Below are 27,318 nucleotides of genomic sequence, written 5' to 3' on the forward strand. Positions count from 1 at the left end.
ACAATGAGGTTGAAGCTTGAAAGAGTTGATCGGAGAAGGAAAGGGGTCAGAATCCACCGGTGGCGCTCGCGCGACGCAGGACTGCGCGAGGAGTCGACGAAGCCATGAAGCTACTGTAGCTTCTCTTTTGAATCTGATCCAGATTTGATCGGCCGGCTGAAATTGATTTGGCGCTTGATCAATGGTGAAAAGCCACTCAAAATCCGATCCGGAGGTACTGATCTTCATCTAGGGTCAGGATCTACTCTCCCTTAGGTCGGATCGACCAGATCTTCACTGGATGATTCAGATCTATCCAATCTTTGATGAATGGTTCATAATGCTCCACAACTTGATCTTCTCGTTCCTTGGATGCGTACAAAATAAGAATAAAATATTAGCATCAAATAACACCAAAAATAAGATAATTTATAATTAAGCCCAAAATAAAGACAATGCATGAAATGTGATGCAAATCTAGATTTTATCTATGAACATAACATCAAACCATGCATAAATGAATCAAAATAATACAGTAAAATCATGGTTATCAGCCAGTCAAGCAGTTGAACGTGACCGGCCAAGCTGTCGAATGGGGACAACCACGCTAGCAACGACGGCTTAGCTACCAACGGCGGTTGGCACAACCACCAACCATGTACTGGCGACCGTCACAACGATCGGCCGCGTGCTAGTGGTCGGCACAGCCACCAGCCGAGTGTTAGAGGCTAGCACAGTAGCCAGCATACATGCTGCCAGCCAGCACAGGCGCCAGCCGGGTGTTGGCAGTCGACACAGCCGTCAGTCGTGTGTTGTGCCCGTTAATCGCTGCCAACGTTGGGAAGAGGGGGAGGAGAGAACTCACTGGAAATCGTCGGAGTAGATTGGGATTGGAGATCGAATGAGCGCGTGAGAAAAATTCGGGGTCGTGCCCTAGAATTTTATGCGGACTTACTGACGAGATTAAGTCTGTCGGGAATCCGTCGATAATTATCGATGGAACTTGATACCCGTTGGTAATCCCTATACTACCGACGGGATATGTGTTTCGTTAGTAATTGCCGATGGAAGAGTCGTTCCGTCGATAATTCCTATTTGGTATTATCGACGAAATAATCATTCCATCAGTGATACCTAGTTGGTCTAACCAACATAATAGTTATTCTGTCGGTAATTACTGACGGAACACATATTCCATCGGTAAACCTGTCGGTAAAGCTAGGATTCTTGGGTTATAACAAGCTCTACTGATGGAACTTTATGTCCATTGGTAATTACTGACGAAATATTATCTCCGTCGGTATTTATCGATGGAAATTTATTCCGTCAGTAATTTCGACGCTATTATAAGGTATTTTTGTAGTGCAAGGCCTCGCAACCAGGGTTAAGGTAGTGGCCGGTAGAGGCCTTGTGGCCAGGGCTGAGGCTGCAATCAAGGTCAATGGGGTTAAGGGGAGAGGAGAGGACAAGATAGCTTACGTGATGAGCAGAGTTGATTATGTGTTTTGAAAAGGAGATCAGGGCAGAAAGGAGGTCACAAAGGAGAGATCGACCGCACGTTGGAAGAAAAAATTATAAACCTAAAACCATAATTAGAAACTCATTTAGCAACGAATATTTTATTTCGTCGCTAAAAATAGTGACAAAAAAAATTCAGTTGCTACTTAGCGATGGAGATTTAATTCTGTCTCTATTAAAATTAATTTCATCACTATTTTAGTTACAAAAATAAACTTCCGTCACTAATTTAACAATGAAATATTTTTTCATCTTTAAATAGCGATTGAATTAATTTCTTGTCACTATTTCAGCAATGTAAATTTTATTCCGTAGCTAATTGAAAATAATAATTATAAATTTTGATTAAAACGCTCAAATACATAATTAGAGACCGAATTTAAATTTGATCGCTAATTAGCGAAGAAATTGAATTTCTATCGCTAATTATCGACCGAAGATTATTTTGATCCTTAATTGAGCAATGAAAATTAAATTTCCTATCTCTCGCGAATAGCTACCAACCTCATTTTAGAGCTCAAACAAGAATTGATTGCATGCCTCTCGCGTAATCATGACGTCTTCGTCTAGTCATCAAAGGATGTCACAGTTGTCTCCCCAACTATAATAGTTCACCATCTGAACACACTGCCAGAAATTTGGTCTGTTTGATAAAAGAAGTGAAAATTTTACCAAAGCAAGATCAGATGATTCAGACAGAAATCAACAAATTACTAGAAGTCGAGCATATACAAGAGGTTTGGCAATATGTTTAGGTTAGGAAAAACATATAGCAAATATGTTTAGGTTTGGCAATTTGTTGACTTTCTCCTTCGGGCCGCCCGGAACCATTCCGGGTGCTCAGAGTAGTTCAGGGCGCTCGGAACCATTCCGAGTGCTCGCAGCAGTCCAGGGCGCTCGAAACCTAAGTTTTATCAAGATCTGTAAGAGCTTCTCGATCCAGAGGAGATTTATAGTGCCCTTTTTTTACCTTGAATTAACAACCTCCTCGGTTGTAACTAAGTAATTCGTCGTGCCTCTTTCTTTTTAGTTTCTTTATTCTTTTATGTAAGTGTTTATGTTATTTAAATTATAAGCTGAGAAAGGTTCTTTATGTTTTGATTTATGCAGGGGTTATTCACCCCTCCCCACCCTCCCCCCCCCCCCCCCCTCCTCCTCTAGCCGCCCGCCAAGGGTTCTAACAACAGGAAGCTTTCTTTTTTACACTAGCTGCTTGAGGGTGTCATATATTCCATACTGCACCATTTAAACAAAACGAGTATTGACTGATATCTCCATATGATATGATATTATTCACTTTAGGCCTAACTCCTCATGATTTTATTTTTGGGCTCTATTCAAAAGGTCTCATACCAATAGAGATATCTTTATCTTATAAGTTCATTATCCTTTCTATGTGTTCCAACCGACCAATAGTCACCGGAGTAATTAAGATGATGGTTCCAGAAAAGGGAAAATCGAGTTGATCCTTGACTCCTTAGGCACACCCCAACTTCTCTGGTGTACCCAAGCTTCTTAGGTGCACCCCGACTTCATGGGCGAGCCCCGACTCCTTAGGCGCACCCTGACCTCTTGGTTCCACCCCAGCTTCTCAGGTGCACCTCGACTTCTTGGGTGCACCGTGCCTTCTTGGATGCACCTCGACTTCTAGGGTGCACCTCGACTTCTCGAGTGCATCCCAGCTTCTTGGACGCATTCTGGCTTTTTGGTCGCACCTTGACTCCTTGGTCTCCAGTCTCCTTGGCAACTTAATTTAGAATGTAGGACCATTTCAGGAAAAGGATAACCATCGTGTAAATCTATGATCATTTAAGGAAAAGGATAATTATCACATAAATCTTGGATTATTTTGAGAAAAGGATAACCATTCCGTAAATATCAGATTATTTTGAAAAAAGATAACTATCGTATAATCTTAGATTATTTCAGGAAGAAGACAGTGGCGTAAATAAATCTTACATTATTTAAGAAATTAAATAATGATAATATGGATATCAGAACGGAAAGAAAAAGTACGTTATTTCCCTATAAAATGTAGCCCTTTCCGACATCTAAGATGTTGGTGCAGGGAGTAGGGGTGCAAACGAATCGAATCGAGTCGAGTCGAATATTATAAAAATATTAATATTCGGATTCGAGCTCGAAATATATATATACTATTCGAATTCAATTCGAAGTTCGAAAATACTAATTACCATGACTCGAGCTCGATTCGAAATGAATTCAAATTCGAATTCGATTCGAATTATTCGAACTTCGATTCGAACTAAATTGAACTTTAGCTTAAAATGTCTTGAATTCGAGCTATTCCAATGATTCAAAATAGCTTCATTTACATTAAAACTATATGCAATAGAAAAAAAATAAATAAAATGATAAATACATCAAAAATAATAATATAAAAACAGAATAAAAATTTAATATAACACCATTTTCCATTCCAATAATTTGGACAGAAATAAAATAAATCTAAACAAATAAAAACTAAGACCAATAAACATAAAACTAAGGCCAATAAACAAAATGATAGTTCAATAATTTATAATAAAATATAAGATGTTCTTTTGTTTTGAAACATACAACGCCCAACATCCAAATTTAGCAGATTACAAGTTTTAAATATAACACCCAACATAGAACACCCAACATTAGCAGATTACAAGTTTTAAATACAACACCCAACATCCATTTCAGAGTTTTGAAAACAAAAACTGAAGATAGCAAGTTCATACAGTCAGTCAATCTATCCCAGCTTCAATCTGCATTCTGTATCTTCATTCCGCCCTTACATTTCCCAGTTTAAAAAACATACAAAACTAATGAAAATACAAAAGTTCATGCTGCTACCCCTGCTTCAATCTACCATCTTCAACCTGTCATTATAAAAACAACTTTTGTCATTATAAAAACAAGCAAAAACTAATACTTCTACCAAAAATTTGAAGTAGATCGAATCTGCTTAGTCTCGGTGGCTGTAAATATAGAAATTTGCATTGTTTGCATATTATTATTATATGTTAAGTTGGTGTTAGCTGGAGACTAAATATTCCATTAAACAATCAGCAAACAATGCATGTAATGTTAAAAAAAATCTTATGCAAACTTTGCACCATTTTTGTAAGGACTACCTAGGAAACTAAATAGCATACCTTTGGTAAATGTTTAAATATCTACTTCATGTCTTCCACAGAGTTAGCCTCCAATAATATTCTATCTACTTCATCAATTATAAGAAACTACATTTGAGAATTGAGACACTAACACTCACAGTTCGTACTTCTATCCCTTCCCACTTCAGCTACCAACAATTTCAGTTCAGCAAAATATACAAAAGCTTCATAAAATAAAAAAGTTTGATACTTCCACCTCTTCAATCTGGCAAAACATCACAAGATAAAATATAACACATGTTAGTAAACTCAAATATAAAAGGCTAAAAATTAAACTGAACTTGTACCTTAGTGGCATGACTGATTTTTCAAATTTCAACCTAAAATGATTCATTTAATCTATGGGCAAATCAATTGTCAAAAGTTGTTTTTCAACCTACAACAATAAGAATAAAATGTATCATTTATTTTTTAAAATAAACTTTCTGATTGGAAGCTAAAAACAGAAGCAAAATCTCTCAATGGCATACCTTAGTCTTTTTAGTCACTCCATGTCGTTTTCGACACCAATCTCCACCACACATTAGCATTTCTACTGTTGCAGGAGCTAAAGAAGCACGATACTTGTCAATGACATGACCTCCAGCACTAAAGGTTGTCTCTGAAGCTACTGTTGTAATGGGTATTGCTAATATATCTCTAGCCAAAGTTGACAACACTGGAAATTTGTATATATTAAGCTTCCACCAACCAAGAGCATCAAATGCATCATTTGGATTATGCCTATGCCACCCTTCCTCTAAATACACATCTAGCTCAGATTTTTCAGATTGTACCATTTCAATTTCTTTTAAATAAGATGAGAACTCAGACCATCTAGAAGAAAAGGTAGCTTGCTCTCTAATATTTTGAGTTGAGCTGTTGCTAGATTGAGATTCAGAATTGGATTTCGATCCTTGAAGATTTTCAATTGCTGCATCTGCATATTCTTTATAAATTGCATACAAATGCTTTTGGACCTCTCTAATATTACTCTATGATTCAAATGTGTTATAAAGTTTAGGAAAAGTGAATTCAAGTAATCGCATTTTGCATCTAGGATCCAAAATTGAACTAACAACCATTAATAAATTGCATTCACCCCAATATTTATCAAACTTTTCCTTCATCTTTTGCACAATTTTTCTAATAAACTCTTCTTCATCACAAGATTTCTCATCCAAGATTAATTTTACTCGATAAACTTCATTTAGAAAAAGGTTGGTAGTAGGATACTCACTTCCAGAAATAATTTTGGTTGCTTGATAAAAAACTTTCAAAACTGAAAATACCAATCAGATTCTGTTGGACAATGAACATAGTTAGGTTCCCGATCTTTAAATCTTGGAAAAACTTCTTTGAAAGCAATTGTTGTTCTCAACATCTCATAAGTTGAATTCCATCTTATTTTACAATCATCAACCAATTTTCTTTCTTGTAACTTCAATTGCTTCACAATTTCAGCAAATTGAATGAGTCTAGCATCTGTTCTTCTAATGAAATCCACACTCTGACGAATAACATGAATAATATCCTTAATTTCATTGAGACCATCCTGCTATAAGATTTAAAATATGTGCACAACATCGAACATGGAATAATTTCCCCCCACAAATTAGATTCTTATTTATTTTCAAGAAATCTTCCTTCATATATTTAATTGCAACATCATTAGCACTCGCATTATCAACAGAAACAGTATATATTTTATTTTCAATCTCCCATGTCATTGCACACTTAAGAAGGGTATCTGAAATTTGAGGACCACCACGAGGAGGAGGTATATTAAAAAAATTGAGAACACGTTTATTCAATTTCCAAGAAGAGTCAATCCAATGACCAATGATAACCATGTACTCTATTTTTTGATTTTTTTGACTTCCACAAATCTGTTGTGAGACTGATCTTTGTTACATTTTTCAACAAACTATGTAATTTTTTCTTCTCAGCTTCATATATTACAAAACAACTCTTTTTTCCTGTTGTTCGTGATATACGAGTCCACTCAGACATTCCACGTCTACAAAACATATTAAAATCTTCTTCTTCTAATAATGTAAATGGATGTTCATGCATTAAAATCCATGAGGCAACTGCTTCTTTCATGCGTACCATACAAAATTTTCCATCATGTAACAAAGGTGGCATAGTTGTATCAACACTTTCAAATCTTAACAATAGTTGTTGTTGTTTGAGTTTATCTTCAAGTTTCTTTTTAGACTCTAAGTGTTTAGCACAATGATCCAAGTGTCATTTTAAGTGTGTTGTAGTACCTGTCTTCATTTTTGCAAGGAATAGTTGACAGTGTTTGCACTTATACTTATCACCTTTTGGATCCTCAACCTCAATCATTTCTGGCCATACATGAGATCTCTTTTGTTTCTTTAACTTAGGACTTAAATTATCATCCCCAGTCGCATTATTATTCACACTATCCCCTTTATCCCTTATTTGTTCTGGGATTTCATTTAAATCTAACGAAACTTGAATAGCTGAATTTGCTGCTGGAGCAGAATCAACCATATTCTTTGAAGATTGAAAGAGAAATTATCCTATGAAATTAACATATCTTCAAGATCAAGGAATAAATTTTCTCAAATAAATTTCATGGAAACGAACATTACTCTACTTAAATGTGCAAAACTATAAACTCGAAAACTTATCAAAATCAATACTATTCCATTGAAAATAATATCTAATAGCTTCCGTTTCTTCGAGAAATAAAATGAGCAGGCAGATTAAAACAACAAGAAGTAATTTCTTCTAAAAGTAAAATTAAAAAAAAAACTAAGAATGATACAGATTCTTACAGAACTAGAGTAATTCTATGCTTCAACAAAAAAAAACAGAGAAATGTTGAGAAGAGAAAAAAGAGACTTACTTTATAGATTTCCTCTGATTAGAATGTTGAGGGCTTGAGGTAGAGAAAGAAACTCGTGTGTGGTCTCCACTCTTTAGATCCCAAGTTACCGGCCACTAGAAGCATGTTCACACGAGCAGCTTCTATTTCATCACGAAATAAAATGAATATACAGATTAAAACAAACAGTAAGTAAAACAGAGATTGTGAAGAGAAAAAAAGGAACTTACATCTCAAATTTTCGTTGATGAAGAACGTTGAAGCAGAAAAGAAGCTTGCGTATGATCTCCACTCTTTAGATCTCGAGTTCCCGACCACTAGAAGCACGATCACACGACCTCGAGTCCTCAATGTGATTCTACTCTCAACTTTCTATGGTCGACTCGTCGCCTTCAACCTCCTTCCAGTCGTTGATGTTTACAGCGACAGCGTCAAAGGGAAAAAACTGGAAGCAGGGCTATCTCCTTCCACTGATCCACTCTTTGATGTTTGCAGCGGGCAGCGGCGACGTCGAAGGGAAAAAACTGGAAGCAGGGCTATCTTCTTCTACTGATCCACTCGTTGATGTTTGCAGCGGGCAGCGGCGGCGTTGAAGGGAAAAAACTGGAAGCAGGTCTATCTCCTTCCACTGATCCACTCGTTGATGTTTGCAGCGGGCAGCGGCGGCGTCGAAGGGAAAAAAAAACTCGAAGCAGGGCTAGGGTTTGTAAACATTAGGGTTATTAGATTATATACTGGTAGTGGAAATGTACAAATACTAATGGATAGGTAATCACTTAACCCTTTAACCCATTAACCCAATAATAGATTAAAATATAACCCATTAATCATTATTCATTTTTCAGTTATCTAAAAAAAATAAATATATAATAAATTAAATAAAAGCTCGCGAGCGGCTCGCGAACACTCGAACAAATTATTAAATATTCGAATTCGGCTCGAAAACAGTATCGAACATGTTCGAGTTCGGCTCGAGCTCGATTATTTCTAATATAAATCAAATATTATTCGAACCGGCTCGAAAAGCTTGCGAGTTGGCTCGATTCGTTTGCACCCCTAGCAGGGAGCACTAGCATTGAACCTATATTTTGATGTTGTCAAAGATTCAAAGTTAAGACTTGTTAGGGTTCAGGTCAGGTTCAGATTGGAGGATTTTTGAATTTAAATTTTTAGGGTTGAGTTTTGGTTGACCTGAATTTAGGTTTTAGTAGATTTTTAGGGTTAAATAAAACTTTATTTTAAAAATTAAGATATTTTTATATATGATAATGATGCATATTGAGAAAAAAGTGAAAAATTATAAGGAAAATTATATAAAAAAGTTATTTTTAATCGAGCTATTCAGGTAGGGTTCGGGTTGGTTGGGCTCGAGTTTAAGGGTTTCAGGTTATATTCTGGTTCAGATCAAATTTGGGTTAAGATTTTTTTATAAATATTTTTTCAATCTGCCGAATTCGATCCAATCCACTTGAATTGACACTCATACCCAACAAGAGCTCACATGATTTTGATAATTATTTCAATAAACATAAGCAAATATCAATATTCATATTAGGTGTATGGAAATGATAAATCAGATAACACCGAATTTAGAACGATTGATTCGATCCTACGGAAGTTGTCACTAGGATAAATCGAGAAGTGCTCGTGATGGACATCTCAGAAGCCTAGTATTTCATGATTACATACTTTATTTGAAGGAAAAAATTTTATAAATATATCGTAATTAGAGATTGAATATCATAATCCCGGGCTAATATATGAAACTTGAAAAGAAGTTTTTTTTTAATAATTCATGTATCCGAATTTTATTCAATTAAATTTAGAGGTAAACTGAATCCGATAAGTTTGAAATATAATTTATATTCATCCCTATTTTAAAAAAATAAAGAAATTTGTCCGACCTTTCAGTTGAGTTAATATTAGAAGTTTATTGGACTTGGTGGAAATAAGTAAATTTCCTACCGTGAATGGTTTGTTTTTAAAGATATTATTTTTTCTATAAAAATTTAGTGAAATATTTATAGTTTGAATTTTAAAATTCATTTAGTTTCATACTTTATTATTATTATTTTTTAACATATTTGTCGACAAAAGTATTTTCAATGATATAAATTAATAGAATTAGATGAGGAAGATTTTAATTTATATAAGTAAGGTAGGATCTCAAACTCCTTCCCTATATCATTAATTTAATCATAGTATGATTAGTTTACATTATTAATTTAATCATATTATAGTAATATGATTTAGCATATACTCAAAAGGTCTTCAAGCTCCTAAAATTGGAGAAATAATATAAACACACAAATAATCTCATCATATAACTTAACGATATTTTATTATTATCTAACGTAACTCTTAAAAAAAAAAGCAAATATTTAGTTACAGATACAAAAGTCAACAAACCCAACATCCCAATCAAAAAAGTCAACCATAATGGAAGAAAATGTCAATAATATCGTTATGCTCTCCCGTCAGTTCAAGTCAACTCAAAACTTGGAAATATTTTAATTTTGATTTACACTGAATAAAGGTTTTAAATTCTGATTTAATTATTATTTCTAAATTATTTATGAGACATGTGGAGTAGTTTACGGAGTCGAAATGATTATTTTAAAACAAAATTAGAATTTTAGGATTAAAATGGAAAAAACATGAGTAAAGGGGGTAAAATGAGAAGTGCGTGAGTGTCGCACTCGTACATTCTCCCCCCTTTACCACCTCTCGCTCTTGTAGTTGTACGGTCTGCTGTCCGTGTTGCCGTCGGCTTTCCGCACGTCGCCGTCACTCTTCCTTGTTCGCCAGCCTGAAGAAGCTCGACGCCCTCTGTTTACCCTCTTTACCTCTGCGAAGGCGACACACTCTTCTGATGCAGCCATGGAGAGGCCCAGGGGGTTTACCAGGAGCTTCTCGATTAAGCCGGCCAGGTTTTTACTCCTCTCCTCCGCTATCTCCTCCTCTCTCCTCTTCTGCGTCTATTTTTCCTTCTGGCTCCTCGACGCAACCCCTCCTCATCATTCACCGCACTATGCCCTCATCAAGACTGTGGAGCATAGTCCTCTGGCTGAAAGCCCTATTCCTGGTGATGCTTTCGTGACGGTGGTCAGTGATCCCTTTTGGGAAGTTCCGGATGCAGAAATCGCGGAGAAAGATGAGATCTTTGACGGCGAACGAATTAGTGAAAGGGGCGACTTTGATTTGGTAGGGAATAGTTCGAATTCTATTTCGAAGCATATGCTCTTCAGTGCCGCTGCTGATTCTGGCGGAAATCCAAGTGCGTTAGAAGACTGGAGCAGTGTTGATTTATCTGACGAAGATGAAAATGAAGATGCAGCACCTGTAGGTATTTTGGGGGAAAACAGTGAGTTTGGTGATAGAGTAATAGAAAAGGAGGAATTTGAGGCAGATACTGTGAGGAGCAACATTAGTTCTTTTGTTGAGGGCGAAGTTTCTCTGGTGGACAAAGGCTTCAGTTGTGATGTTTTTGATGGAAGATGGGTTTTCGATGAGAGCTATCCTCTCTATGCGAGCAACTCGTGCCCTTTTGTAGATGAAGGGTTCAATTGCGAGGCAAACGGGAGGATGGATAAGGATTACATGAAATGGAGGTGGCAGCCTAATGGATGCAGCATTCCAAGGTACTGATTTTATGCTTGGGTCTGAAAACTATATGTCGAATGTACCTTGATGCGTTTGTTTGATTATGTTTAGGTTCAACCCTGTGAAAATGCTAGAATTAATCAGAGGGAAAAGATTAGTTTTTGTTGGAGATTCAATTAATAGAAACCAGTGGGAATCAATGCTATGCATGCTACGAACAGCTCTTTCTGATCCTAGCAGAGTATATGAGGCTCGCGGGCAGAGGATAACAAAGAATAGGGGAAACTACAGGTTTTACTTTCCAGTATGCATCTGGACCTGGACATCTTTCGGCCTCATTAATATGGGAGTCAATAATTTTTTGAGAGGGGCTTTTGCAGGACTATCATTGTAGCGTTGAATATTATGTCAGTCACCATTTGGTGCGAGAGAGCACAGCAAGAGTCGGAAAGAGGCGCGTGGCTACGCTTCGACTTGATACTCTAGACAGGAGTTCATCCAAATGGAGAGGAGCAGATATCCTTGTTTTTAACAGCGCTCATTGGTGGTCACACCACAAAACTAAAGCTGGGTAAGTGCACCTTTTAGAGCTTCTGTGAATTTAGTATATGATTGGAAGACTCTACTTAGTCTTTTTTTCCCTCCCTTGATGATGATTATTGCAAGGTGGGTTGTTAAGCAAAAACTGGTAGGTGAAAACAGGAACACAAGTTTAAGAGGTATCTTAAACCAAACTTACTTGGATGACACTAGAATTTATTTGAAGCAACCTCTTATGAGGCTAAAACAATAGCTGTGAAACATAGACTAATAGCACTTAATGTGTTGTCATCCTTCTCATTTTATTCTAGCTACACAAATATTTGAGTGGGGTTAACAAATCAAAGAGTTAAGAATTTTCTACATGGATTAAGAACATAATAATAAATCACAAAATGATCAGGTTGCTAGCGGAAGAGGTTGTTGCAGTTCACTGGGATGGAACAATTAAAGGAGGATGGAGTCTAAAGGGGATTGCCAGGAGGATGTAGGATAGCAGGCAGAAACGCTATGTGATGAATGGCTTACAGAAAGAGAGCCTGAAGCAAAGCAGGGAGATTGTGAATAATTTAAAGTAAAATTTGATTAATATACAATAATCCATACCTTATTTATGTACATGTGTGAAACTCTAGTGGGACAGATTGACCCAATAAGTTTATTTTGACTATGCCCCTGATTCTTTCCCTTTTGTTTGGATCTTATGATTTTCCATGAATCCATTCTTTCAATCCTTGCTGAATTAAATATCCTATTCCTACCATCTAGACTTTTTGTTGAAACTCTTGATTCAATAAGAGAATTCTTAAAGATCCCCAAAACCACTGCAGAACTCTCATGCATGTGCCAAGGGAACATGTCAATCTTGAAAAGGTTCCAGCTCCACAAACCAAAGACCTAATGAACAATTCAATTACATCAAGAAGGATCTTGTAAAATATTTATAGCAAAATTCTAAGCCCTATGCTTTGTTTGGTTCATGGAATTGAATTGAATTGATGAATAATATAATATAGTTAATCCTGGGGAAAGGAATAGGAATATGTTTTTCTTATTTTGACTCATGGAATTAAATAGATTGATCATCTTCATTCCTATGTTTAGTTTGAGCAATGCTATAATTGTTTACAAGGAATAAGTCTCAACAATGATAAAGTATCCCTATAAGTAATAGATAACAACTCCTCGGCTTCTAAAGCCCTCCTGGTTCATTGGCCCACCCAACCCATCCGCTCCATCCATGTGAATTGGTATATGCCAAGTTAATTTCATAACTAAAGATAGGAATACTGTTGCTACATATACGAGGAAGAGAATATTCTTGTGAAGCTAACACACTGTTAGTTTTGCATCTCAAGTAACCAATGTGATTTCTCTGAGACTTCTCATGTGACAATTTTTTTTTTTTTTTTTTTTGCTTCAAAGGCTACAATCATAGAGATACTAGGGGTCCTTTTCTGAAATGTAAGATTTTTGGAGTTTTGTAAGCATACAAATACAAGAGGTCCCTTTGCATCGAACTCAAGTATGAGCGAACACTCTTGCCACACCATAACACAACAAAGTCTTTTCCCACTAGGTGGGGTCGGCTGTATGAATCCTTTTACGCCATTGATCTCTAGCTCCTATTATATCATCATCTATATTTAAATAAATTTTATCTTATTTTATTGTTGTTAATCAAGTCTTTTTTGGTCTTCCTCTTCCTCGTTTGATATGCATGTTTATCATAGTTTCACATCGCCTAACTGAAGCATTTATTGGTCGTCTAAGTACATGTCCGTACCATATCAAACGTGTTTCTCGGAGTTTTTCCTCAATAGATGCAATTCCGACTTTCTCTCTAATGCTCTCATTTCTTATTTTGTCTGTCCTCGTATGTCCACACATCCACCTTAATATCCTCATCTCTATAACTCTCATCTTCTGCTCATGTGCTCGAGTCATAGCCTAACATTCAACTCCATATAACATAGCAGGTCTAATTGCGATTTTATAGAACTTACCTTTAAGTTTAAGAGGTACTTTACAGTCACATAAAACACTCGACGCTCCCCTCCATTTCACCCATCTTGCTTGTATTCTATGTAAGACATCTCTCTCAATCCCACCATAACACATGTTTACAAATTAGCCTAGCCTTGTTCCGAAGGCTACATAAAATATTAATTTGTAAATAATACTGTCTAAACCGTTGGGGTTCACTCTTGAAGTGAAAATGTTTTTTTTTGAAATATTATAATATCTATGAAATTATTAGGAAGGCATCTACTGGTCGTCGTATGAAATGCCTAGGGTTTTCCTCTTCTTAAGCACCCATCAAAGTCTCTGGTATGAATAAAGATTACCAGAAGAAAGATTTTCACTACTCTATAACTTCCCTGTAAATAAAAATGTATAACAAACATTCCCTTCAAAAATCAGATATGCTTCTGAAGTCATTTGCCTTGTGAAAGTTCATTTGGATCCTTTATTTTTTTATGCGTTGGAGAATGTTCAGCTTGATCCATAACATTTTTCATGCAAAACTTACCATAACTATTTGTAGGACTTGCACTGAATTTTGATGCATTACGCTGCGAACAATTAAACATACTTTTAGTTGTCCTTATGTTTGAAGTAGCGTTGTAATTCTTATAAGTATTTTAAATTTTGTGACACGTTTATCTTTATTCTACCCATATTTATTTAAAGGTTGTTTGTCAAATGAGTAAAAGGATTTGAATAAGCATCATTCTTCACTTGTTACTACTGCACTAAGATTATCATGCCAAACGAAGAATATCCTTACTTACTGAATCTCTTAAAACTGAACTCAGTTTTACTGGTCCTTGACAGTGTGAATTACTACCAGGAAGGAAACCTAGTGCATCCTCGCCTTGATGTCTCCACTGCCTTTAGGAAAGCTCTATCAACTTGGGCAATGTGGGTTGATCAACATTTCATTCCCGGCAAAACTCAAGTCTTCTTCAGAAGTTCAGCACCATCACATTTCAGGTATAGACATCAAAAGCTATGGTACAAGCAATGTTTTTTTTTTTTTTTTGCATACAATAACTTCATGGCCTCTGTTATAGTTAAATATAAAACACATTAGGATTTAACACAGCTATTGTTTTAATAATGTTCTGTTACACAGCGGTGGCGAATGGAATTCTGGAGGCCACTGCAAAGAGAGCATCCGTCCGCTGAACGAGACCTTTGTCAGAGTTCCTGAGAAAAATTTTATCTTGGAGGAAATAGTAAGGAAAATGAGAACTCCCGTAACTATTCTCAACATCACTAATCTATCTGGACATCGAATCGATGGCCATCCATCTATTTATGGGAGAACCCATGTAAGAGGACCGCCGATCGGCATTCAAGATTGCAGCCATTGGTGTCTTCCTGGAGTCCCTGATACTTGGAATGAGTTACTCCATTTCTATTTGTTATTAAGACACAAGCCAACATTTACAAGCTAAGTATTACTCGAACAAGGATGCGATAAGATTATTGATTTTTTTTTTCCAGGAGATTATAATTTTTGACAAATTCACATGTTTCCATTGCTTGTAATTTTGCCCAATGTAGCAAATTGCATTGCAGTATTCGAAATGACATGGTGTTCTGTTTTTTAATGAGTCGACTTGATCAAACTATCAACATATACTCCATTTGCCCTAGTGCCAACCTTGGTTCCATCCCAAGTTTGACCCATGCCTCTGTTCAGTTATCTCCCGCCAACCGACCGACCAATAATAACAGCTTTTCCGCCTTTCATTCTCTTCCTCCCGCCTTTGACCGGCCTCATTTCCCGGCAAATCTTCCTGCTCTTTCTCATTTGCCAACCAAACAAATGGTTTTGAGCAGCCAATGTAACGTCCACACCACCGGAGAGAGAGCGCAGAGAGGCTAATCAAAAGTCTCTCTCTGCTCTCGTCTCTTCTCCCTTCGTATGGACTGATCTATTCCGATTCCATTCATTTCCCGATTGGAGAACAAACACCATGAAATCCTTCGGTTGTCTCTTTTTTCTGCATTTTTTCATTCTACTTTTTCCATTTCTCGCCGCCGACGGCGCTTATGTTCCCTCCGATCAGATCCTCTTTGATTGCGGCTCCTCCTCGGAGGCCGCCGACGCCGACGGCCGCAAATGGCTGGCCGACTCCACCTCCACGTCCACCCTCACGTCCAAGAACTCGAACCCCGCCACCGCCGCGTTTCAAGACCCGTCTCTCCCCTCCGCCGTCCCCTACATGACCGCGCGCATCTTCTCCTCGGAATCCACCTACAAGATCGCCGTCAACAAGTCCGAACGCCACTGGGTGCGCCTTCATTTCTACCCCTCCACCTACGACGACCTCCCGCCGGAGAACTCCTACTTCTCCGTCTCCACCGCGGACGGCATCACTCTCCTCAAGAATTTCAGTGCCTACGTCACAGCAGAGGCCCTCACGCAGGCCTACATTGTCAAAGAATTCTCCCTCTTGCCGTCCTCCGACGGCAGCATCAGCCTCACCTTCACGCCTTCCGACATGTACAATGGCTCCTTCGCTTTCGTCAACGGCATCGAGGTCGTGTCGATGCCTGACATCTTCGACGAGCCGGCCCAACTGATCGGCTTCTCCGATCAAAATGTGGAGGTCGGCACCTCTGCGCTGCTGACGATGTATCGGCTCAATGTCGGAGGCCAGTACATACCAGCGACCAATGACTCCGGCCTCAGCCGGACTTGGTACGACGACTCCCCTTACCTCTACGGTGCTGGTTTCGGCGTCACCTTCTCGGCAATTGACGAGCTCCAGTACCAAGATGGATCGCCGGAGTTCATCGCCCCCGCCGACGTCTACCAGACGGCGAGGTCTATGGGCCCCGATCCAAAGGTCAACATGAACTACAATCTCACGTGGATTTTCCAAATCGACGCCAACTTCACCTACATCGTCCGCTTCCACTTCTGCGAGCTCCAGATGACCAAGGTTAACCAGAGGGTATTCGACATCTTCATCAACAATCGCACCGCTCAAGAGCAGGCCGACGTCATTGGTTGGACCTCCGAGAAGGACGTCCCGATGCACAAGGACTACGCGGTGTACGTCGCCGATCAGCCCGGTGAAGACCAGATATGGGTGGCACTGCACCCCTCTGTCTCGGCCAAACCAGAGTACTACGACTCCATTCTCAACGGATTGGAGATCTTTAAGGTGAGCGACACTACTGGAAACTTGGCAGGTCCCAACCCCGAGCCCTCTGCTCTAATGGCGGAAGCGGAATTGGAGGCGGATCGGCTCAGCTTCCAGTCTGAATCCACCGGCAAGCAGCATATAATCAGCAGCGCGGCAGGTGGAGTTGCAGCTGCCAGCGTCGCCCTTGCCATTTTCCTTGTTGTCCACCAGCGAAAGAAGAGGATGGACGCAAATGACTCAGCCGGTGGCAACTGGCTTCCTCTCTACGGTGGCAACTCTTACACGGGAAGCTCCACAGTCTCCGGCAAGAGTACCACGAGCAGCCATTTGTCGAACTTGGCCGCGAATTGCAGGTATTTCTCCTTCCCGGAGATCAAGAAGGCAACCAAGAGCTTCGACGAGTCGCTTGTCATCGGAGTCGGAGGATTCGGCAAAGTCTACAAAGGAATCATTGACGAGGGAACTAAAGTGGCGATCAAGAGATCCAACCCTTCTTCGGAGCAAGGTGTGAATGAGTTCCAAACCGAGATAGAGATGCTCTCGAAGCTAAGGCACAAGCATTTGGTCTCCCTCATCGGCTTCTGCGAAGAGAACGAAGAGATGATCTTAGTTTACGACTACATGGGACATGGCACTCTCAGGGAGCATCTTTACAAGTGCAACAAGCCTCCCCTGTCATGGAAGCAGAGGCTGGAGATATCCATCGGAGCTGCTCGAGGGCTTCACTACCTCCACACGGGTGCAAGATACCCCATCATTCACAGAGACGTGAAGACCACCAACATACTGTTGGACGAGAATTGGGTGGCCAAGGTTTCCGATTTCGGGCTGTCGAAGACTGGCCCGACGATGAACCAATCTCATGTCAGCACGGTGGTGAAGGGCAGCTTCGGCTACCTCGATCCAGAGTACTTCAGGAGACAGCAACTGACCGACAAATCCGACGTCTATTCATTTGGGGTGGTTCTGTTCGAGGTGCTGTGTGCGAGGGCAGCCTTGAACCCGAGCCTTCCGAGGGAGCAGGTCAGCCTTGCGGACTGGGCACTACACTGCAAGAAGAAGGGAGTTCTTGCAGACATCATCGATCCCCATCTCGAAGGGAAGATCAGCCAGGAGTGCTTGGAGAAGTTCACCGAAACGGCGGAAACATGTCTGTCGGACCATGGAGTCGACCGGCCTTCCATGGGCAGTGTGTTGTGGAACCTTGAGTACGCACTTCAGCTGCAAGAAAGCTTTGAGAGTGGAAAGCCCATCGCCGAGGAGGGTGATGTTAAACCTGCGTCAGTTGCTACCCAAACTGACACCTTTATCGCTGGAAGGGAACATAGTGAGGAGGTAGACGATGGCCTCAGCAACACTGCCGTGTTCTCCCAGATGGTTAATCCTACTGGAAGATAAAAAGTATCATGCTCCTGCTTCGCCAAAACAGCGTAAACTGCTGTTTAATTTTATTTGCATTCATATTGCAAACTGTTTGTTTGAATTTGATAAAATTTTGTCTGCTCGTTCTACCAACTTGATCGTGTATTCTGTGATTAATACTGGTGCTGTGAGTTTGTAATGGTCATAGATATGATATGCTGACCGAACACATTCTGTATATCTTCGTTCTGTAATTATTTTCTTTAGAAAAAAAAGAGAATATTTTTGATTACTATAAATTCTGATGGAACACATCATCCCGTATGTTTGCCTCAAGCCGAACAACAATCGCCCATCGAAGCAATTAGTATCTTCTTTGGTCCAGATAAGGCCCAGGTCCTTATGGAGCGTGGGGACACATTTATTAAACGACCAAAACGTACTTTTTTTATTTAAAAATAAATAAATTTTATAATCCAGTATACAGTTGTCACATATACATTTTCTATTGGTCATCAATGTTAGGATAGATAGTGAACTTATTTAAATTTGATATTGCAGTTGAAAAATTTAGAGTGTGTTTGTTTGACACGTGTGTTTTTTATTTTTATTTTTTTGAAAAATATGTATTTTTTGAAAAATGATGTTTGAGTTAAATTTTTCATACTTAGTTTTTTAAAAAAATAACTAGCATTTTTTAGAAAAATAGAGAATGACAAAAAATCATTTTCTGTTTTATAGAAAATGTACATTTTTCAGAAAATGAAAATGGAAAACACACGAACCAAACACACCCTTAATGTCGTAGTGAAAAGTTAGAAATAATATTAATATCTTAATTTTATTTGATCTCTGTTTTTTTTAGTGATTAATTTAAGGATTTGACTCTTACAATTTAATCATACATAAAACCCCTCCTTGGACATTATTACCGGAAGGTGGAGAAATATCATATCAGTTGTTCTCATAGGAAAAAAAAAAATACAAGCAACACCAAAACTAATGAAAAATGAAAGCACAACCCTTTATAATGATCCTTTGCTTTAGATGCTTACTTGTCACTTTAGATTGCCTTTTGATAGTTGAAAATATAATAGTACTCCTTTAAACCTCAAAAATTAGTTGAAACAAGTTGTTATTCAAATTTTCTCGAAAATCCTTTTTCTAGGATTGCTTCGATATCTTCTAATCGATTGACTTACCTTCAATCGATTATCACGTTAGCTTGACCATTCAAAACTTGAAAAGTAACTCTTTTTTACCTGACTAATCGATTGGTAAGTCATACCAATCTATTTAATAGTTTCTAATTGATTGCTCAATCGATTCAGAAGTTTTATGTTCTTCTCGAGAATCTCTCAATCAATTTCTCAATTGATTCCAACACCTATTTTGTTGTCGCGAACATGCTTCAATCGATTACCCTAATCGATTGGTGAAGCCTGAATCGATTGCCCCAATAGATTCCAAGTCTTTCTATTCTCACGTGAAAACACCCTTAATCGATTACCCTAATCGATTAATATAAGGCCTAATTGATTAAACAATCGATTCAGAGTCTTATTATGCTTCGCAAAAGCCTCTCAATCGATTAGGCAATCAGCCTAATCGATTGGAACAGGTTCTAATCAATTAGGAAATTTGTCTGATCGATTGACCTTGGGCCAATCGATTGTCCAACTCCAAACTCTTAACTCGAGTTTAGGGTTCTTTTGCCCAACCCTAAAGTCATCTGTGACTCATTGGGACTTCTAGTTGTCTGGCATCCGGTCAACCTTGACATGCCGGGACTTCTTCACCAAGTATCCGGTCAACCCTTGACCCACTTGGACTTTCCATCTCATGCCAACTTCCCATTGGACTTTTGATCACTAAGTGTTCAGTCAACCTTTAACCCAATTAGGTTATTCCTTTACCTAGCACTGCTAGGACTTCCACTGCCTAGTTCTCAAGTAAGTCTTTACTGCCTAGCTACGCTAGGACTTCCATTATTGCCTAACTCCGCTAGGATTTCCATTGCTTAGTTTCCAACTAGGTCTTCATTGCATAGCCTCGCTAGGACTTTCATTGTCTAGTTCCTAACTAGGTCTTCACTGCCTAGACCCACTAGAACTTCTACTACCTTGCTTCGCTCACTAAAGTTTTTTCGTTGTCTAACCTCCAATTAGGACTTCTCGTTGTCTAATCAGCAGTTAGGATTTTTCAAATAAGTATTTGCTCCTCTTGACCTACTTGATTTCTCACTACCTAGCCCCGCTAGGACTTATATTATCTAGCTTCACTCACTAGGATTTTTTTCGTTGCCTAACTTTCAGTTAGGATTTTCCCAGGTATCCAGTCCTCCCGGTCTTGACCGACTTAACTTCTCTCTCACATATTGTCAAATATCGAAACTCAAGCTCGAGCCAACTCGAGCTTAGTCAAATTGATCAATCTTGATCCGAGGACAATTGCACCAATAATCTCGATCTTGTTTTGATATTTGATAATATGTTTAAGTTAAACTAACTCATATTAGTCCAACTCCCTTCTTCATTCCATGTCAAAGCATAAATGAGGATTTCCTAACTTGAACCTTATATTTTTCTCCGCCTTTGACACACATCAAAAATCTTCTCCCCAAGATTCATCATTTTATTATTCAAACTTCACAATAAAGGTCTCATACCCTTCCATTGTCTCTAATACTCAACCTTGAGCATTCATCCATCATCATGCCTTTAAGGAGAACATCTTCCTCAAAGCATACTTCAACTTCTATCATTGTATTAACAATTATTTGAAGCTTCTAAACTTTTAGAAAGTTCCAAAATTTAAAAGCATGAGGTTAAAAATTCAATATTAAATTTAAACTTCCTCCTTAACTCTAAATTAGTTTTCTTTAACCATTCATTTCTCATTTTTATTAAGAAAATTACCCTTAAATGCTTACTCAAGTACTTTAAAGTGTTAGGAATAGTTAAATTGACTAAACGTGATTTAATGGACTTAAATCTGACAATTTTATCAAACACAGTTGATACGGCGATAAAAGTGGACACCCTAAAAAAATGGGTCAAAATGGAAAAAATTGGCTGACTTAGCGATCAAAGTCAAGAAGAGGTCAAAGGTACCAACAATAGTAGGGGCATGCCCAAACGTGTCACATGGTCTGTCGGACGTGAGCATCCAGCCGGGCCTCCCGCTCGACAAGACTTTATGTCTCAACTTGAGACAAGCAGGTAATCCTCATGGCCAAGCATTGAGTAACCCGACCGACGACCTCAACCAATTAGGGATGTGGGTTGATCGGGCATGCTATTCCTTTAAGGTCAAGGAAGAGGTCGAGTGTGTTAGATTTTGAGGGATGCCCTAAGATAATCGCCTTATGGTTTTTACTATTTATTTAATATATATATATATATATATTCACTATTTGAGTGCACATTCTCTATGTGTATAATTGGATCTTAAACTCACGTATTAAATGTCTGTGATGTTAGTTAGAGCCCTAGAGCCAATCATTTGATGATTGTTGTATGGACTCGTTGTATCATATTCTTATGTATATAAAGACATTTTTTTTATGGTTATTATGCTTACTTGTATTGGTGTCAAATAACTAAGTATAATAGTGTCCTTGAGTAAAAGGTTCTTACCTATATTAATCGATTGGTTGAATCGATATTGAGATGATATAGGGAAAACTACTCTTAATCATTCCTAGTCAAGTATTAACATTCAGGGATAATGTTAATGCGACGAGACTAGCATGTAGGTCAACTTGATGACTTGATCTCACAAGTTATGGATATGGAGATATCAAGTTGACACATGGGTATGCATTGAAGAATGTATATTGAATGACTCGCCATGAGAAAGTATCATGGATCGTTATATGAGTGTCATATACTTTCTCATGTGGCTATTAGTATGACTATTAATCCTTGGACCTGAAGTCACCATGGTTCCCTACATAAGGAGTTACATACTTTGGATTCGTCAAACGTCACCCGTAACTGAGTGGACTATAAAGGCGATTACTGGGTATGTAACAAATTATACGGAGGGATGTGAGTGATATAGATGAGATCTATCCCTCCTATATGATGGGAGTGACATCATTATTCTTGATAGAGTGAGACCACTAAGTGCATGACCATGCCCAAATGAGTTAATATGAGATGTTGAGTTCATTTGATTGAGTGAGTCTACTTGGGATTCAAGATTTAGATTGATTAGAGGATAACACGGTCTATGCCTTATATTGATCAATCTAGATGTCAAGGATAAAAGGACACTTGTCATATATTGTGAGGGGTCACAATTAGTAGTCACAAGGTGATGTTGGATCTCAACATTCTTGTAACTTGGGTAGTAATGATGTGTTGCTAGATACCGCTCATTACTTATGTTTCTAAATGGGTTTAAGAGCATTGTCAACGTTACAAGAACATATAGGGTCACACACAAAGGGCAATTAGATGAAGATTAGGTTCATATGATGAACCAAGAGGATTAGGTTCATGTGATGAACCAAATTGGATTAAAAGCAATCCAAAGTAAACTAATTGAGTTGGACTCAATTTGGTTCATGTGTTAAATGAGTCTAATTTGGACTTAGACTCGTTGAGCCAATTTAATTCAATGAATAGAGATTCATTAAATTAAAATTGACTTGAACCAATGGTTAGATTTGATCAACCATGGGAGAGAAGTGGTCAAGTTTGACTCAACTTGAGAGGAAGATGAAAGGTCAAGTTTGACTTGACCATTGCCACCTCATTTGTGAGTTGACATTAAGTGGACTAATGATGATGTGCCACATCATCAAGGCTAGCACATGTATGTGCCACCTCATGAGGGAGATCAAGAGTTATGACTCTTGAAATCCCATGGAGGTTTATAAGCCTCAAAAAGGTGGTCGGCCACTTAATTCACAAATGTGAGCTTCATTTGGTTTTGGTAACCTCCTTCTTCTTCCTCTCTACCTTTCTTCTCTCCCTCTCCTCCACCATTGTTGATCCTCTAAGGTTGCTAGCACATCTTTAGAGGTTCTTTCCATAGATTTGTTCGTGTGGATACACATAGAGGGTTGTACACTTGACAACCTTGAGATCCGGCGAACCTTGGACGAGCGGGATTTGCGAAGGGCATCGCATCAAGGGTAAACTCTTTTCTTTGTAGATCTATTGTAGATCTAGGTTAGAGAAACTCGTACACATAGAAAATTTTTATTTATAACTTCGCACGGATCCGGTGGCATGGGATTCGGGGTTTTCGCAACGCAAAAAGCGGTTTTTGCGGCCCGAAAAATCCAACAGTGGTATCAGAGCCACGTGCAAAGTGTGTATGAGTTTCGTTTGTATTTTTATGAAAAATATCAGTTCTGAAACTTTCTGTAAATTTATGATTTTTATGTATTTTATGGGTATTTTTCTCGTAGAAGTGAAGCAACAAGTGTTTGAACACTTGTAGGCTTCGACTACCGAGAAACACCTTTCGAATCGGCAAGGTCTCGCCCAATACATTTTGGGGCAGCGACTTAAGGCGCTGTAGGATTGCTTACAAACACTTGCGATGGTTATATCGCAAGTAGGGGTGCTGCCCCTAACCCCGCAAGGGGCTTCGTTCCGCGATTGCGTCCGAAAATCGCTAATTGAGACCGTCGGAAAGTTGCGACTCATAAAATCATAAAAATATTAGAAAAAATTATAGAAATTTATGGAAATCACATAATTTAGAATTATGTATCATTTTGTGATGGGCATGGCCTAAAGAACCCAATTTGATTGAAAATATGTGTTGTAATTCATAATATTGCTTGTGCGTCATTTTGTGTGTTTGTGCGTGTTGTACTTGATTCGTGACCTGCGCGTCGTGCCCTTCTATTTATATTCCTGTTGTAAAATAGTTTTAGACTCGAATGTAACTCGAGTTTCACCTTTTGTAATGTATAAAATTAGAGCGGTGGAAGGTCCACTCGAGACAGAGTTACGCGGAGGGTGCGAGCAACACATGACGGTCAAAGGGAGGAGCTTGAGGAAGCTATTGACCCTAGGTTAATCAACCGATCTTCTCATTGGCTTGAGAAGATCGTAGTAGGGCCATGACTAATCACAAAATTTAATTAATTGCTTGTGTGTGTGTATGTGATGCATGCTAGATTAGTAATTAATTAGTGCCTCAATGATTAGATTAGATCTAAATCGCGCACATGATGCACCTCCACGATTAGATTAGATTTAAATCGAGTATATGATACATATCGTCGATTAGATTAGATCTCAATTGCGTCAACTCGAAATGCCTACCATGCAGTGATACCCATCACTACCTCGATCACATGTTGTTGTTGAATCTGCCAAAGCAGAGTAACATATATTATCTTGGTAGGGTGCGGAGGGACAATCTTGGTCCCACCCATCAACGCATGGGTGAGTACAACTCAATTAGATTGAGTAACTAGTTAACTCAATTGGATCGAGTTTAACTATAGGCATTTTCCAATGGTTGGTAGATAGGTCAAAATCACATTTATATTAACTTTTGGGCGATTTAGCCAAAGCTAACTCAAGTTTTAATATACATGCAGATCTTGATCCTATAAACAAGAGTTGCATAGAGATGTAATTGGTAATTAGTTACCTACTGATCATACTAGTCTTGGGTGATTTAGCCAAAGCTAACTCAAGGCGTAGTATGATGTGGATCTTGTCCCGCAGGAATTATAGCTAGTTAGAATCTAGTAAGTGTGGTTTGACCATGACTTGATTCTACAAAAGTTCTATAATTAAGTGGGAGCATCATTTAATTAAAGGCCTAATTAGATGATTAATTGGAATATGATATTTATTTTTCTGCATTTTTCTGTTGTAGATTACCATGTCATCAAATACGAACTCCTTCTCCCTGCATTCTGTCCTCGATAAGGACAAGCTCAATGGAGCTAACTTCCTGGACTGGTACAAAAATCTGAGAATAGTTCTCACTCAGGAAAGAAAATTGTATGTCCTGGAGCAGCCCATTCCCGAGGCACCTCCTGCCACTGCCACGCGAGCTGATCGCGATGCTTACAAGAAGTATCAAGATGACGGATTAGATATGTCATGTCTTATGCTCGCGACCATGAACTCTAAGCTTTAGAAACAACACGAGTTGATGGGCGCTTATGATATGGTTGAACATCTTCGTCAACTATATCAAGGACAAGCGAAGCACGAGAGATTCGAGATCTCTAAGGCACTGTTTCAGTACAAGATGCAAGATAGGACTCCCGTAGGCCCATATGTACTCAAAATGATTAGGTACATAGAAAACCTACAGAGGTTGGGATTCCCGCTTGGCCAAGAGCTGGCCACTGACCTGATCTTGCAATCCTTGCCAGATAGCTATAGTCAATTCGTTTTAAATTATAACATGAACGAAATTGACAAGCCACTGCCCGAGCTACTTAGCATGTTAAGAACTGTTGAGCTCAACCTTAAGAAGGTTAAGCCCAATTCCATTCTGATGGTACAAAAGCATAAGGGCAAGGGCAAAACCCAAAGGTAAGGGAAAGTCCCAAGCCAAGGGCAAAGGCAAGGCACTGAAACCCAAAGGAGGGGTTGCCAAGGATGCTACCTGCTTCCACTGCGGTCAGACCGGGCACTGGAAGAGGAACTGCAAAGTGTACCTGGTAGATCTTAAGAAGAAGAGAAGTGAGACTTCCACTTCAGATATATATGTTATAGAAGTCAATCTATCTATTTCTTCATCATGGGTATTAGATACCGGATGTGCTTCTCACATTTGTACTAATGTGCAGACACTGAGAAATAGCAGGGCATTGACGAAGGGCGAGGTGGACCTAAAGTAGGTAATGGAGCACGGGTTGCTGCTGTTGCTGTAGGAACTTATTCTCTATCTCTGCCCTCTGGGCTTGTACTAGAATTGGATGATTGTTATTATGTGCTTGCTTTGACTAAGAACATTATATTAGTTTCTTGTTTAGACAAGAAAGGTTTTTCATTTATAATAAAGAACAAATGTTGTTCAGTTTATTTAAATGATATGTTCTATTGTAGTGTACCTCTGATGAACGGACTCTACATTCTATACCTTGAAAACCCTATCTATAACATAAGTACCAAGAGGTTCAAGTCAAATGACATGAACCAAACCTATATCTGGCACTGTCGCTTAGGTCATATAAATGACAAATGCTTATTCCAGCTCCATAAAAATGGTTTGCTGGACTCATTTGATTTTGAATCTTATGAGGCATGCGAGTCATGCCTTCTGGGCAAGATGACTAAGACTCCCTTTAGTGGACACAGCGAGAGAGCGACTAACTTGTTAGGACTTATACATAGTGATGTATATGGACCTTTCAATGTCGCTGCTAGGGGTGGTTATAGGTACTTCATTACATTTACTGATGATTTCAGTAGACATGGTTATGTGTATATGATGACACATAAGCCAAAATCCTTTGAAAAGTTCAAGGAATTCAAGAATGAAGTACAAAATCAGCTTGGCAAGAGTATTAAGATACTTCGATCAGATCGAGGTGGTGAATACCTTAGCCATGAGTTTCGTGACTATCTAACTAAGTGTGGGATTCTATCTCAAGTACTCACTCCTCTTGGAAGACCACAGTGTAATGGTGTATCCGAAAGGAGGAATCACACCTTATTTGATATGGTACGGTCTATGATGAGTCACACAGATCTTCCCATGTATCTTTGGGGCTATGCTCTAGACACAGCAACTTTCATTCTCAACCGAGTTCCATCTAATGCTGTAATAAAGACACCGTACAGGATATAGACTAGGAGAGATGCCCAGGTGTCTTTTATGAGGATTTGGGATTGTGAGACTTACGTTCGATATCAAGTCTCGGACAAATTGGGACCCAAATCCGATAAGTGCTATTTTATTGGATATCCCAAGGAAACGAAGAGATATTACTTCTACATTCCCAGTCAACACAAGATAGTTGTGGCTAAGACTGGGTATTTCTAGAAAGGGATTTTGTTTCTAGAAAGACTAGTGAAAGTACGTTCGATCTTGAAGAAGTTCAAGATGTGAACCATAGCACTAAAGCCTCGATGGAAGTTGAACTGGAACCACAAAGTGTTGTGGATGATGTTGTTCCACAAGGAGTTGAGGAACAACA

General features: G+C 38.7%; 2 protein-coding genes across 2 annotated transcripts; both read left to right on the forward strand.

Moving 5' to 3' along the window:
- Positions 1-10,217: 10,217 nt before the first annotated feature.
- LOC122000911 (protein trichome birefringence-like 6) lies at positions 10,218-15,152 on the forward strand. The gene is made up of 5 exons (XM_042555411.1): positions 10,218-11,147; positions 11,221-11,413; positions 11,490-11,680; positions 14,488-14,646; positions 14,789-15,152. Exons 1-5 carry the CDS (start codon positions 10,387-10,389, stop codon positions 15,111-15,113), a joined length of 1,629 nt encoding a protein of 542 aa, XP_042411345.1. The 5' UTR covers positions 10,218-10,386; the 3' UTR covers positions 15,114-15,152.
- Positions 15,153-15,501: 349 nt separating this feature from the next.
- LOC122000910 (receptor-like protein kinase ANXUR1) lies at positions 15,502-18,215 on the forward strand. Its single transcript, XM_042555410.1, has one exon. It carries the CDS (start codon positions 15,639-15,641, stop codon positions 18,213-18,215), a length of 2,577 nt encoding a protein of 858 aa, XP_042411344.1. The 5' UTR covers positions 15,502-15,638.
- Positions 18,216-27,318: the final 9,103 nt, after the last annotated feature.

Source organism: Zingiber officinale, chromosome 7A (genome assembly GCF_018446385.1).
Source record: "Zingiber officinale cultivar Zhangliang chromosome 7A, Zo_v1.1, whole genome shotgun sequence".
Taxonomy (NCBI): Eukaryota; Viridiplantae; Streptophyta; class Magnoliopsida; order Zingiberales; family Zingiberaceae; genus Zingiber; species Zingiber officinale.